Source organism: Protopterus annectens, chromosome 16.part0, assembly GCF_019279795.1.
Source record: "Protopterus annectens isolate FY-2018-M chromosome 16.part0, PAN1.0, whole genome shotgun sequence".
In the NCBI taxonomy this organism is placed as follows: domain Eukaryota; kingdom Metazoa; phylum Chordata; order Ceratodontiformes; family Protopteridae; genus Protopterus; species Protopterus annectens.
In genome coordinates this window covers 876,819,209-876,834,461 of record NC_056750.1, presented here as the reverse complement: position 1 = coordinate 876,834,461, position 15,253 = coordinate 876,819,209, and the positions used below count along the sequence as shown (strand labels likewise).

General features: G+C 44.4%; 1 protein-coding gene across 6 annotated transcripts in view; it reads right to left on the bottom strand.

Annotated features, from left to right (window-relative positions):
• Positions 1–15,253, bottom strand: part of ATXN2L (ataxin 2 like) — a 1,992,254-nt gene that overhangs the window by 845,682 nt on the left and 1,131,319 nt on the right. For all 6 annotated transcript variants that reach the window (XM_044058577.1, XM_044058574.1, XM_044058578.1 and 3 more), the window contains exon 13: positions 8,597–8,661. In XM_044058577.1, the coding sequence (XP_043914512.1) occupies positions 8,597–8,661 (65 nt within the window). The remainder of the gene's footprint in view (positions 1–8,596; positions 8,662–15,253) is intronic.

Below are 15,253 nucleotides of genomic sequence, written 5' to 3'. Positions count from 1 at the left end.
GATCTGAAATTCGATTTTAAAATCTCAGGAGTCGGCCGACCGGCACTTGTGAACTGCTTTTGCTTCGGGCACCGCGCGGCAAGAAAGACTGAAGAAAATGGCATCGGCTGCATCTTTTATACCCCTGGCGCACTGACGTCAGGGAAGAGGCGACAGCAACTGATGCCGGACCAGGACTTTGGAATTCAGGCCAACTGCAGGTACCCTGCCAGCAGGATAACCCAAGTGTAATGACTGCAACAGTGAAACACGAACATCGACAATTAGGAACGTAGTGGTCTGGACCCAAACAGGTAACACAGAATGAGTGGAAGTCTTGGTATGGGATTTGTTTACAACAGAGACACTTGCAAACTTTCTTTGACATTAGCAAAAGAGAATAGCTTTCTGAAGTTTCTCTCTGGTGCAGATCGACCTATGCACATACTGGATGTCTGCTTTGGGCTCTGAAGGCAAGAAAGAACTGAGGTCATGATGGTGGTAGACTCCAATTATACCCCAGCATACTGCCGCCAGGTTAAGGCATCTGCCTGTTGTAGGAGGAGAAAAAATTCTTACTCATAGTCAGGACGGCCAAGGCTTTCCACAGTAAGAAATCCCCGCAAGTCAGGACTGCAACAGTGAAACATGAACATCTAAGGGTCTGGGATGTTTAGTTCAGGGTTTAACTGGTTCTATTTTCCAAATGTTAAACAATGTCAGTAGTGCTAGACAGACTGTAGATAAGTACAGACATAGTAATGAAGTCTCGCAGCAAAATATGACCCATGAATTAAGATGATTAGAGCCTTTACCATAACAACAGATATTTGACTGATTACTGCTGCGGTATTCCAATATCTTGCCATTAGTTTGAACAAAGAGCTTCATAAACATCAGTTTGAACAGGTTCTATGATGTTAACACTTCCAAGACTAGGTTAGAAAAGTGCCCCATTGGGGAAACTTACATGTCTCGACTCTTATGCTTAAGATTTGTTCAAGTCGGCAAAGAAGAAAGTGCAACTGTGAAAGGTACATTCTTTACAAAACTATCCATTCTCTCTGTGTTTTGCTTAGGGGTTGAACAAGATTATCACAACTGTATAAACTGCCAATCTTTGCTCCTAAAACCCTTTGTATCTGGTTAGCTCTTCTAAATACCTATCTGGAGACCCAATGTCTCAAGAGCCGCACACTTTCAAAAATGCTGGAACCCACAGCCTTAAACATCCCGTTTGCACCCAAAAAAGTTAAAAAAATGAAAATGGATACTTCTGCCCAGTCGGACTTGGACATACCAGTGGAGATGCATCAAGAATCCATGGTACATTCAAGCTCTGTGGAAACCAGTACCATGACCTGAGTGGAGGCCAGTATGGTGTCTCTTGCATGTACTTCAGACAAGACTGAATCACCGACCACTACATGAGAGAAGGGGGTACCCCTAGGATGATTACTTCAGAGGGACCGGAGGGCATAACACAGATCCTACTAAGAGAAGAGATATCTGGCTCCCTTATCAAGGTCAGACAAGGTTCTCACCACCATGTTATGTCCAAGTGGGCATCCAAGTGAAGAGAAAACAAAAAAAAAAACCCTCTGTGGACGTACCATGAGAAGGAATGGCTTGACTTTTCTCAAGGCTTACTTAAAGCCATTCCATTATTGAAGCCTCCTTCCTTTCTCCTTTTGAAAAGGAACCAAGAATCTTCCTCTGAAGAGGAGAAATCAGAATCAGGTGATGATTCACTGGCCTATTCCTCCCAAGTACACTCTCTAAACAACTGATCTCAAATGAGGATGACACATTATTGACAGACTCCCCACTTGAAGAAATTTCCTTTGATGAAACTATTTCTAGAATGATGAAGCATTTTGAATGGGATACTAACCAGGTCTCAGACATACAGAAAAGGTAGTATGATTTTTTTGGAAGTTTGGACCCTTAACCTTCAGTTGTGCCCCTTTGTCCTTGAAGCCATTTTGGATGTTTCTACTTTCACTTCTGTCAACCCAGATTCACAGCCTCTTGCGCCTAAGAAATCAGGTTCGACAAAGTACCAGAGGACATAAAACACGAATACTGCAGCAATGATGTAAGGAAGGGAATCTGGCGCAATGAACTGCAGAAGTAGAAGACTTTGAAACTGTACACAGTCAAAAGGAATGAATGGCCAAATTACATTCACTGGTGGATGAAAAACAGGCAACAACACCCAGGTAAAGACAAAATCATAAGCAAACTGTATAAACTGTTAAAAGACAATGGTGGCAAGAAAGAAATAAGTTAAGAATTGGTTGTGAGGCAGAATTAAATACAATTACATATGTAAATTGGGTAAAGTTATCCTAGTCCCCAGATATACTACACAAGTGAGAAAATGCATTAATTTTACAGTCCTACAAGATTCTCTAGCATGTCCTAAAGTTTTATACCCCCTTGCTGGAAATACAATACCAATTTAATATACACATTTTGGCAAGGTGCTAAATGAAAACTACTGGGGGAAAATACAGAATTCAGCCTGAAAAAGTGGCAATTACAAAATCTCTCTAGATGACTAGTTTAGATAACAGAACAGTGAAAGGGGAAAGAACTTTGTTAACTTAGTTCTAGCTCTGAAAACAGCAGTCATCACAAAGTGGAAACTCAAGGAATTACAACTAAACAAGAAGACATCAAGCAAATTATGAAAGTGACAACATTATAAATAGAACATCAAATGTCAAGATACAAGAAAAGATTGTGATGAAATGAAGTCTTTGACTCTATAGGTGGTAGGACCATTGCAGTCATGAATTTAATGTTACTGCATACTACATGGTGGGGGTTTCATTTTTATTTACTTAAGTTATGATGCAGTGAGCAAGGGGTGGTGCAGTCTGATTCACAACTGGGTTGCCTTCTGTAGTCAGCATGTGTTTGCATGCATTTTCTCCATGTATTTTACTTTTCTTCCATCTCCCAAAGATATGTGGTAGGATGAGTAGCGTCTATCTTTTCCTAGGCGGGCATGCAGTGAGCAAGTAAATACGAATCTAGTTCTGGTCCCCATATACCTACTAAATTACATGGATGACGATGGCTGTTGACTGGTTACTATAGGACTCAGATGTGAGTCGCAAGCATGGATGGAAAGCCTCACTGTTCCAAAGCAGCGCTTCTTTTTCATACACATTATTATTTGACTAACAGCTACAAGAAAATATTGCACTGTAATGTCATTTGCAAACTGCCTGCATCAATAACATTGTCAACATTTAAAAGACAATAAGAAAGAAAGCAAAATGAGCAAAAACAGTGCACACCAGCTTGGTGCACTGTGGCCATTAATTTATGAAAAACCATGGACGGTCATTCAAAATGCATCTAATCTCAGCACAAAACAATTGCCCCAGTCCTGAGAATGGCATTACTTACAGGGACATCACTTATAGGTTCATAGGTTGGTACTAGGCTATCTGCCCTAAGGCCTATGCAAGCCTAGCCATAACAATTCCCTGGAAATTTTTTCCCACAATATTTACTTCTCTGGGCCCCTGTCTAGCAGGGTGACTGACATGATCCCCGGGGTGAATTTCCTATCTCCCATCCAATCATCAAGGTTCCTTTTGAAGAGGGCCAATGAGGAGCTCTGCTTGACATGTATGGGCAGTCTATTCCAGAGTATGGGGAGTCTCTGGGTCAGGAACCTATCCCTCCAGCATGTTTTATTCATTGTGATGACAAGGTTTAGATCCCTGGAGCGTGTGGCTCTGAGGGATTGGGATTTCTTTACGTGGAGCATGTCCAACAGCTCAGGGTATGACATGGCCTTGTATGTTAAGCAGAGATCGCCTCTGAGTAGACGAAATGCCACAGAATATAGCTGGAGTTTTTTTTAGACGGTCAGCATATGGCATCTGCTTTAGGCCTGTGATTCTTTTAGTGAGGTATTTCTGTGGCCTTTCCAACTGTTGCATATGACTTGTGAGGTACATACCAAATGGGGCATTATACTCTATAATGGGTCTAATGAGGGATGAGTACAGTGGGACAATGACCTCATTTTTTCTGGATGAAAAGCCCTTAGTGATGAGGTGTGCCACGTAGAAGGATTTCCTGACTGTTGTGGCGATGTGTTTATCGAAAGTGAAACCACTGTCCACTTGTATCCCTAAGTCTCTCATCACACTTTCAATGTTTAATGTCCTGCCACCTGTTTTTTTTCCAAAGGGGATGACTATACATTTCTTGGCATTAAGCTTGAGCCCATGGCTCTGGCACCAGGCATCTGTTGCTGTAAGGCCCTTTTATACAATATCCACATCATTTGGGGATTCAATAATGGCTCCCAGTTTGCAGTCATCTGCAAACTTTGTTAGCCAGAGTCCCCTAATGTTGGCCTGTACTTCAGAGAAGTAGATGCCAAACAACAGTGGTCCCAGGACTGAACCCTGAGGTACTCCACTTGTCTGGAGCTGGATTTGGAGTTGGCTACTTTTACAGTCTGGGTTCTGTCAGTAAGCCAGTTGGCAACCCATCGAGTGACGTAGGGATTTATGCCCAGCTTAGTAAGTTTATCTATGATTCCAGAGTGGGGGATGGTGTCGAAGGTTTTGGCGAGGTCCAGATAGGCTGTGTGGACCTCCTTACCACAGCTCTGGAGACATATTCGAAGTAGTCAGTCAGATTCAGGAGACAAGAATGGCCCTTCACAAACCCAAACTGGGTGGGGTCCAGTGTCTGGAGGTTGCCAATGTCTTTGCTTATAAGTTCCATGATAATGCGTTCCATGCCCTTGCAGATCAGGCTTGTCAGACTGATGGGCGGTAGTTCCAGGGATCCAAGGTGGATCATCCCTTGTGGAGCGGGATAACTGTAGCTGTGCGCCACTCAGTGGGTATGAAGCCTAAGGTGAGGCTATGATTAAACATGACACTTAGGTGGGGGTGCCAGTTCATTTTGTAGTTCATGTAGTACACAGCCTGGGATGTCATCTGGTCCCATGGATGCTGTATTCTTAGCTTTGGAGAGTGCTGTTTCTACCTGTGTGGCTGTGATTATCGGAATTTGGCAATCTTTTGGTATTGAGATGGGCCCTTTAGGGGGTGAGAGGGGAGTGAAGTTGGTACTAAATCAATCTGCCAGGAAATTGTCAATATCCTTGGGATCAGTACATTTAATGCTATTCTGTTGTAGTTCAGAGCAGATCTGAGCATTGCCATTTAAATTCTTGACATAACTATAGAATGGTTTGTGGTTGTCTTTGGAATATTTGGCAATTTTATTTTCGTAACTAGCTTTTGAGGATTTTATGAAGGATCTCAGCTTCTTACTGAGGCTGGTGAGGGAGTTTTTTGCATCCTGGGATTTTCCTCTTTTCTGCAACAGTTTCTTCCTTCTGTTGTATAGTTTGTTTATATAGCAGGGGACCACCAGATTGGCTTCCTTTTTTTGGAGAAGAGCATCTTGGTTCTATATGGGGTGGCACAATTCATGCACGAGTGGATGTGCTCGTACAGTGCCTTAGTGTAGGATTCTGCAGTCGAACTTCCAGATCCTGTCTGCGTGGGTGTTGTGAAGTTTGTCACTTCTGACTTCAGTAGCATGAAGTTGGCTTTGGAGAAGTTTTTTAAGGAGGTTTCCTTACTGGGGGCGTGGGGGTGGGATGTGGATGTCAAGGGTGCTTTGCTTATGGTCAGACCTAACCAATGAGGGGGTGACCACCGGTGTGGGACATCTATCTCCCATGTTGGTAATGACCAGGTCTAGGATATTGGAGCCCCTGGTGGGACAATGGATTAGTTGATCCAGGGCATTGGAATTTATGAATTCCAAGAACCGTTGGGAAAAGGAGTTTGTACCCGAGTAGTTTTCCCAATTAATGGCAGGGTAGTTGAAATCACCTAGTATTAGGGTGTTTGGTTGTATCTTAATATTTTCCAGTATGTTTAGGAAGGTGTAGTGAGAATCTTGGGGTATGGTGGGGGATCTGTAGCACGCTACAATTTGGATTGCAGTCTTACCTAGTGTTAGTTGCACCTGGAAAATTTCAGATGCATTGTGTTGGGCAACTAGCCTGGAGGTGTGAATATCCTTGGTGAATATGGACACTCCTCCACCTTTAGTGTTTCGGTCTTGGTTTTGTGGCTGAAAACTGTGGTAAGAATTGTAGCCTGGTATTGCAGGGGTGCTCTCTGGAGCCTTGAACCAGGTCTCAGTCAATGCACAGATATCGATGTTCTCCATTTTTAGGAGTGCCTCGAGAGAGTGCATTTTGAGGTTTAGACTTCTAGCATTGAGTAGCATTACCTTCGGATTTTGCATGCTTGTATCTGTTACGGTGGTGGTTTTATCCTTTGAACCTTGCCTAAAAAAGGCACTATAGGGGTGGCAAGAGCTTTAGCCAGTAACCTGAATCCCAGGAGTGACAAGTGCAGACCATCTCTGGCAAAGCATCGTGGTCTGTCGATCAGGTCTTCCCAGGCAGACAAATACTGGATCCCCTTTGAATGACACCAGAAACTTAGCCAATTGTTGAAGTCAATCATTTTGCCCTTATACTGTGGTATCATTCTGGGCAAAGGCAGGATGCTACTCAGGGCTAGGGTCATACCTGCCTGAGTCACATGATCCAAGAGCTCCTCCATGTCTCTTTTCATGTAGTCCAGGGAGGTACGTCTCAAGTCATTTACTCCAGCATGGACAATGACAGAGTCGTATTTGTACTTGTTGTGGAGTGACTTGAGTGCATGCGTTATGTGGCGGATCCTGGCACCCGACAGGCAGCTGACTGCAATTTTCTCCTTGTTCAGCCTGGTGAGTGGGACATCAGTGTGCCTGACTATAGAGTCACCTATGACTAAAGTGTTGGGTACATTGTCTTGCCTTAAGGGCTGTTGTTGGGTGGCACACTGGTGTTGTGAGCTATGTGTCACTTTGGTTGTGACTGGTGTTTGTTTGGGTTTCGGCTTCGGAGGTCCTTGTTGCTTGGGCAAGTTAATGTTAAGGGCCTCCGCATATGAAACCATGAAATCACTTACTTGAGTAATTTTAAATACAAGCAAAACATCTACTCTTCTGACTGCAGTTGATAGGACACAGGCATCCACTTCTCATAGATAATACTCTCCACAAAGCTATTTTAGCCACCTTGCACTCTTACTAGAATAGTAACTCCTTGCTAAGTTCTAAAATACAAGACAACTGGAAGGAGGACAGTATCTACTCTGCTCAGCTGCTGTAGGTAATGTCAGTCAGCTGTCATCCCCATTTCCCACCTTTCTTTAGCACTTCTATTGTCTTAACTTCTAAGCAATATTTTCCCTGCATTTAACTACAATGACAGGGATGTTGACAGTGGGTTATTTAGACAGTGGAAACAGTATCAATGTTTGTATTCCACTCAATTACCAGTGTACCACAGCACTGATGCTAACAGCAAACTGCTTAGACACTCTCATGATACACTTAAATTTTCTTTAGTACAAAGCAGGTACACTGTATTTTTTTTTAGTAACTATCCAAGGCTGCACACCTAGCCAATTTTCAAACCCTTCCCACACTGTTAGACCATTTCCAGACCCTGTTTAGCTATCAGACGTGTTAAACAAGTGCAGCAGTTAGCTTGTTCCTCTGTGATGGACAGCTGCCACCTCAAAGAACTGGCAGGTTAGATGAAAAGCTACTTGCTTCCATAATGCCCTTTCTCTTTCTGCAGTTCCATGGATAAAAACAATCACTGGCCAAAAATGAGAATATTTACTGGTTTATGCAGTGCAGCTCATCCCCGAACTCCATAAAAGAGTCCTCCAACAGTTAAATCTTTGAAAAAGTTTCACTTGATCTTATACACATTTTTACAGCATTTTGCTGCCTTTGGCAAGAAAGTCACAATGTTAAAACAATAAGCAGTAACTAAATGAAATCAACAGAAGCCATATTTATCCATCCTGTGTCAATGACAATGAATGAAACCCCCTCGTAAAACAATGCAAGATAGGAGTAGGAAAAAGAACAGTGGGATTTTAATGACCTATGACAAGAAAAAGAAAACATTTAAGGGTTTCTGAGCATGAAACTACATCTAGATGACTAATTAAAAATATGAGATAAGGTTAACTACACAGGAGGGTGGAGTTGTCCTTTAACTGAAATCAATTTACATGATGCAGGAATGGGTAAAGTGGACAGGTTACAATTATACAAGTATACATGTATGGGTCTCTCTCTCTACATACACAAACACACATGTACATATATATATATATATATATATATATATATAAACACACACATATATACATAAATAAATACATACATACGTATACATGTGTATACATATATAACAAAACTACGAGGATTCTGTGCTGCCTAATATGTAAAAAGGCACTGGGACAGGTATTAGACAATAACAAAACTGTAAAACTGAAGTAAAAAAAAAATTGGGATAATGAAACTCTTCGGAAAAGCATCATCACTCTGAGAACAATTAGCATAAGCAAATTGGGACATGGGACAGAATAGAGGTACCAACACAGTAAGATACTATGGCTGCGTCACACTCACACAGACAATGGAACATGCAATGGACATTAACAAAACGGTTCAACTGAAGTGGTAAAGTACCTACCCTGAAATTTCCACTAAAGTTCCTTAACTCTTCAATTTCACTTCGTTTCTGTTCACTCTGTAGACCTAATGGTAGTAGAAAAGCAAAATTTAAAAATCAACAGAAATATTACGTTGAAATTATGCACTGTTAGAAAAATGATCACCACTCTACAAAATAAAAATTACTATAAAGCTTTCAAGTATTTTTGCACTTCAAAACAGTTGCCTCCATTCATCTCACTGCCTAGTGATCATCAGGTCCCTCTCAGCCTACTAGCCTTTTTGCTCCCCCATCACCACATGTGAAGCCTGGCTGAAAGAGGTCATCCTGCAAGCAGCCAGTTAGCCTGTTTTCCGTTTTCCTCCTTACCCCACTTTTCACCCACCAAAAATTGGCTCCTAGGTGTGGTGTGCAATGAGCATCAGAGCTCTGCATCTCACTTCTGCAAGGGAGTGATGTCAGCAGGACTTTCACTCAGACCCAGAGGAGACACTGCACAGCTGATCCCCCAGTCTCCAACAAGGGAATCAATTTGTACATGCCTCCAACTCCCTCTAGGATGGTCAGGACTACCATCCTTGCCTGGGGTCATCAAACGTCTAAGTCACTACCTGAACTTGGGTCATCAGGGCCGTAGTCATGGCTTTACTTCTCCACACCAACAGTGCAGGCATAACTCAACATAACTGTGCATATTTCAACATATTTACTGCTGCAATCATGAAATCTGGGATTTCTGCCTAGCTGCAACCCGATGGCTGGCCCAACTTCCAGAGCTCTATTTTTCCCCTCTTGTTTCAGTGAGCTCTCCCCTAGTCCAAACACCAGAAAGTCAGCAGTATAAGAGGGGCACTGGCCAATACTTTCTTCAGATCTTTCTTCAGCTTGGTTGGACAAGGGCACTTGTACAGAAGGGCTAGAGCATAAATAGACCTGGGAGAGGCATTCTCGGGAAGAGTGAAATCATCACAAGGCCCCTGCGTGTCTCTCTGAAGTGAGCCTAAAAGACAGAGGGTACCAGGTGAGACATCGAGTGAAAATGTTATGGGGTAAAGTGAATAAGCTTCCCATATCAACCCCATGACACTCAAAAAGGATAACCAAAGGGATGGTAACAGGGGAGTAGGAATGCAGCAGTGAATATACTTTAACAATTACTACTAAGTTCCTATCAGAAATGCACTACATTCATCACATTATTCATCACTGCAGTCACAACCCTGAACTCAGACATCAGTGCGGAGCTGGTTCGGAGACCTGTGAACAGATTAAACCCTTAAGGATGGCTGTTTTATAACTTGCCATAGCCCTGGATGCAAAACAGGCTGTAATGGAGCAGATGGCTAGGCAGCTGTTTTCAAAATGAATCGGGTACTCATCTACTGAAAAGGCTGTGGTTTCTCTAGCGGAATGCGTCTTAACATGGCCAGGTACAGGTTTTACCACGGAAGGAAGAGAAAAAATGGATACAATGCCACAGCCATTTAGATACAACCCGTTTACTAACTTCCTCTCCATGACCTAAGCAAAGGGAACAAAATAACTGGCATGACCTTCAGTTCTGTCTAAACAAAACCTCAGCTGCCTTTATATAACCAAATTTGCAACATCACCTCTCCTTGTTATTCTATGACAAAACTGAGAAACCATGGGGAAGTAATGCCTCTTTTAGGTGGTCTGAGGTGCAACATCATCTTCGGGAATTGCACAGTTGGCAGATGGATTACAGGAGTGTACCTAGAAGCAAGCAGTCTGAAGTAGATGATATGTGTACATTCAGAGAGGCATAAGACAGTCTTGTTCTGTAAAAGTCTGAGAGAAGAGAGATCAAGAGACACTTGTGCTGAAATCAGGTTCTGTTATCTATAAGCTACTAGATGGGAAAGTTCTTCTACTTTACTAGGTACAATTTCATTGCACATGTTTTTTTAGCCTCAAAATACTGTTCAATTCTTCCTAGGAGAAAGCACAGTTGTGTAAAATCTTACCAAAAGAGTAGATGTACTCTTCATTGTTACAGTATTCTTCACCTAAGGGATCTCCTGCCAAGGATAGCCCATCATCTGGCCAGTATACCAAACCCTTTTAGCTCTTACAGGCATTGTATATCACACACATGCTCCCTGTGCAAGGCACAGAGTATAAATATGACATACGTATGCATACACACTGAACTGAAAATGTCCCAGGAGGAACAGAATGCCCACAGGGACAAGGAAAACATGCAGCTAGAAGAAAAAGGAAGAGATGACGAGACCCTCAGTCAGGGAGGAAAGAAAAGGACAGTGCAAAAGCTAGAACAGAGGGGGCAGGAGGGATGGAGTGAATACTGCAACAGTGAAGAGAAGGACATCTACTTGTTATGGTAAGATTTACACAACTGTACTATGTCCTTCCATATCACTCTTGCAGTGTGCTTTACTTAATGGAGAGTAAAGGAAACCTAGGAAAAGTATGGCACAGAACAAGAAGTTATGTACTCACCATAATGTTTGATGTATGTAATCCATCTCGCCTCACATTTTTACCCGTGGGTTACTGGGCCAAACCTTTCTAGCTCGAACTCTTTCTACTGGCTGGGCTAAGATGGTATCCCATCCTGCATTGCTCTATATCCCCAGATCTAGTTTGCTGCGAACACCAACACTCATACTTCATGCATAACAACACCCAAGGAATGAAAGAAAGAACAAACGAAGAGTGAAGGGAGCTCGGAAACCCAGACCTAACCTCCAGATCCTCCAGGAAGGGGGAAGGTGTGGGGGGGGGGGGGGAGAATGTGAGGCGAGATGGACTACATACATCAAACATTATGATGAGTACATAATTTCTTGATGTTATGTAATCCAATCTCGCCTACATTCTTACCTGTGGGACAGTGTCCCCAACACCTAAATCCTGGGAGGCTCAGTGGAAAATACTCCTGAGCAGTGTGGAACCAAAGGAAGACCTGCTCCTAGATATCACGTCCAACTTGTAATGAGTAACAAAAGTGTGAGGAGATGCCCAAGTAGCTGCAGCACAAATATCATCCATAGAATATCTGGCTTGATAGGCTGTAGAAGTAGATACAGACCGAGTAGAGTGTGCCTAGACCGGGAACGGTAGATCTTTACCCCCTGAAGAATAAATGAAAGAGATGCAACTGGATATCCACCTGGATAGGGTGATTTTGGACACAGAAGACCCAATTCTGTTCTCCGAAAAGGAAACAAACTGAACAGCTTTTCGGAGATCTTTGGTTCTGTGCAGATAAAAACGTAACTGTCTGTGTACATCCAATTGATGAAATTTAAATTCTGCCTTGTTTAAAAACTGGGGAAAAAACACTGGCAATTCAATAGATTGATTAAGATTAGAGATAGACGCCACTTTGGGAAGAAAGGAAGGGTTTGGTCTGAGAGAAACCCAGTCCTTATGAAAGATCAAGTATGGGGGGTTTATAGAAAGAGCTTGAATCTGAGACGCGTCTGGCTGATGTGATGGCTACTAAAAAGACAGTCTTCCAGGTCAAGAATTTTAAATCACAAGTAGCTGCAGGCTCAAAGGGTGGTGAAGTAAGAGCCTGCAGAACAAAGTTTAAATCCCAATGCATGACAGGTTCCGAAACAGGAGGATTGAGTAACAGAGTGCCCTTCAGGAAAGCCTTACAGAGTCTGTGAGCCATCAGACTAGGCTCATTAGCAAAAGTTAGAAATCGCTGCCAATTGGACCTTAATGGTGGCGGACGCTGAGCCCTGACGAAAAAGCCTAGACAAGAACTCCAAAACAGAAGCAATTGGAGCTGTGTAAGGGTCAATCCCTTGGGTATGAGCCCAAACTAAAAATGTCTTCCATTTGCTGGAATAAATCTTCCTAGTAGAGGGCTTATGAGAGGAAAATAAAATATGAACTACCTCTGGTGAAAAATGATGAAGCCTAACTAATGACGAAAGTGGAGTAGCCAGGCTGTCAATCGGAGGGTCCGCAGAGAGGGATGGAGCTCCCCTGACATGTGTGTCAGTAAATCCGGTTGTGGGTCCAGAATCCAAGGCATGTCCACGATGTAGGGATTAAGAAAGGGGAACCAAACCTGACGAGACCAGTGTGGGGCAATCAGAATCACTCTGCTTCCCAAGGATTGTGCTTTCTGAATCACTTCTGACAGCAAGGGAACTGGAGGAAAGGCATATAGCAGACCAGAGGGCCAATCGTGGACTAGAGAGTCCCTGGGAGACTCCCCCTGAGGGGGGGTCAACGTGAAGTAGCTGCTGCATTTGGCATTGAGAGGGCTGGCAAAAAGGTCACAGCAAGGCTGACCCCATCTGTGGAAGATCCGTTCCGCAACTAGATGGTTCAGGGACCACTCGTAAGGCATCAGAATAGCTCTGCTTAGCTTGTCTGCGATCACGGTGGACTTCCCCAAAATGTGCGTTGCCACCAGAAAACGGTGGGAAGATCCTGCCCACTGCCACACTCGCATGGCCTCTCTGCACAGGGAGTATGACTTGTTTCCTCCCTGCTTGTTCAGAAACCACACCACTGACATATTGTCCGAGTGGATTGCAATAGTCCCGAGAGGGAGAAAGCTCTGAAGTGCCTGCAACGCAAGTAGCACAGCTCTCATCTCCAGGATGTTGATATGCAAATGTATCTCGAGCTCTTGCCATGTGTCCTGCCTAGATAATGCCCCCCCCCCCACCCCATCTGGGAGGCGTCCGTGGTCACCGTGGCAATTGGGGGCAGCGGAACGAAGGGTTTTCCCCTGTCCAGATTGTTGGTGCAAAGCCACCAACTGAGATCCTGTTTGCACCTGTCCGTGAGTAAATTAGGGTGAGAAAGTGGAAGTCTTTGGAGAGACCACTGAGCAAAGAGGAGCCATTGAAGGAGCCTCATATGTAATCTTGCTAGAGGGACTAACATAATTGTTGCAGCCATAGTCCCCAGGAGTTGGAGAACCCATCTTGCCCTCGCTCTTCTCAGGGGGAGCAGGGCGTGAACTTGTTGCTGTAAGACTCCGATTCTTTCCTGTGGTAGAAAGGCCCGCATTTGAACGGTGTCTAGTTCTGCACCTATAAAAATGACACGCTGTGAGGGCAAGGCAGATTTTTCCCAGTTCAATGTTATGCCCAACTGTTGACAGAGAGTGATGGTGGCATCCCTGGTCTGGATTAGTAGATGCCTGGTGGGGGCAGTGAGGAGCCAGTCGTCCAGATAAGGAAACACTTGGAATCTTTGACATCTCAAGTGAGTCGTCACCACTGTCATACATTTGGTGAACACCCTGGGGGCTGTGGTGAGACCAAAGTGCAGGGATCGAAACTGAAAATGACTGGCTCCCAGCCAGAAGCGTAGGTGACTCCTGGATGCCCTGTCCATTTTGATATGGTAGTAAGAATCCTTGAGGTGGACGGAGCACATCCATACTTCTTTTCCCAACAATGGGAGAATTGACTGTAATGTGACCATACGGAACTTGGACTTTTGTACATGGTTGTTCAGTTGGCTGAGATCCAATATGGGTCTCAGGTCCCGTGTTCTTTTCGGCACCAAAAAGAATCTTAAGTCCCTAATCCGATCTGGTCTGAGGGGACATGCTGGATGGCTCCTTTTTCTAGCAGTTTTGAAACCTCTGAAGCCGCCTAATCCCTCTGACTGGGTGGAACGTCCGGGATTTTTCTGACTGGAGGGGGATCTGATGAAAAGGGGATGGCATAACCTCTGGAAATTATTCGTAAGACCCACTGGTCCTGGGTGATGCTTTCCAGGTCTCCGGGTATAACGATATTCGACCCCCAACTGGCTCCAGAAACGCAGAGTCGGGCCTCCCATCAGGGACGACGGTAGGGAGAGCCACAAAAGGAATCGCGGTCTCCCAAGTTGCCGGGACCTCCTCTGCCTCTAGGGCAGCGTCTTCCTGAATAACTTCCCCCTCCTCTGCCTCTGGAGGGCTTCTCACCTTGTGCACCGGGAAAAAACCTCTGTGATTTTTTTGAACCACATCTTTCCACCCCTCTGGGCCTTGGGATAAGGCCTACAGGGAAGGGAAAAAAATGGACCCCTACAGCAGACAGTTTTTCTCTCCTGCTCGCACCTGGTGAGGGTGTCTTTCACCTTGGTTCTGAACAAAGAGGAACCATCAAAGCGGGCGTTGGTGAATGAAGACTTGAAGGCCTCCGCGAAATGACAAAGGCGCATCCAGGCTTGCCTCCTAAGGGCGATTGCTGAGCTTGCTGCCCTACTCGATCCCTCTGCTGCATATGAAATCAGCCTCATGGAGGAGGTAACGATGGAAATCAGGGTAGACATCTGGGCGTTAACTGTCTGGGCCACCGCCTCGGAAACGTGAGAGTATCTCCAAGCTCCTTGAGGAGATCTCTCTGGAGCTGAGAGAAGTGAGATAAGTAGTTCAGCGACCGTAAGGTAAAGGTCGCTGACGAGAGGGTACACTTCCCGTACCAGTCCATGGTCCTACACTCCTTGTTAAGAGGATGGACGGAGGAAGAAGTCTCTACTAATTCCTTCTGGGTGGCCGCTGCCACCACCATGGCATCCACAGGGACTCCCTTGGACAAAAATTCCTTACCCGGAGGAGCAGACAGAAATTTATTGGGTCAGGGTTCTCCCACACCCTCCGACAAATTAAATCCAGGAGCTCATCGAAGGGTGGGGACACCCAAGAGGCAGAGGGCTGAG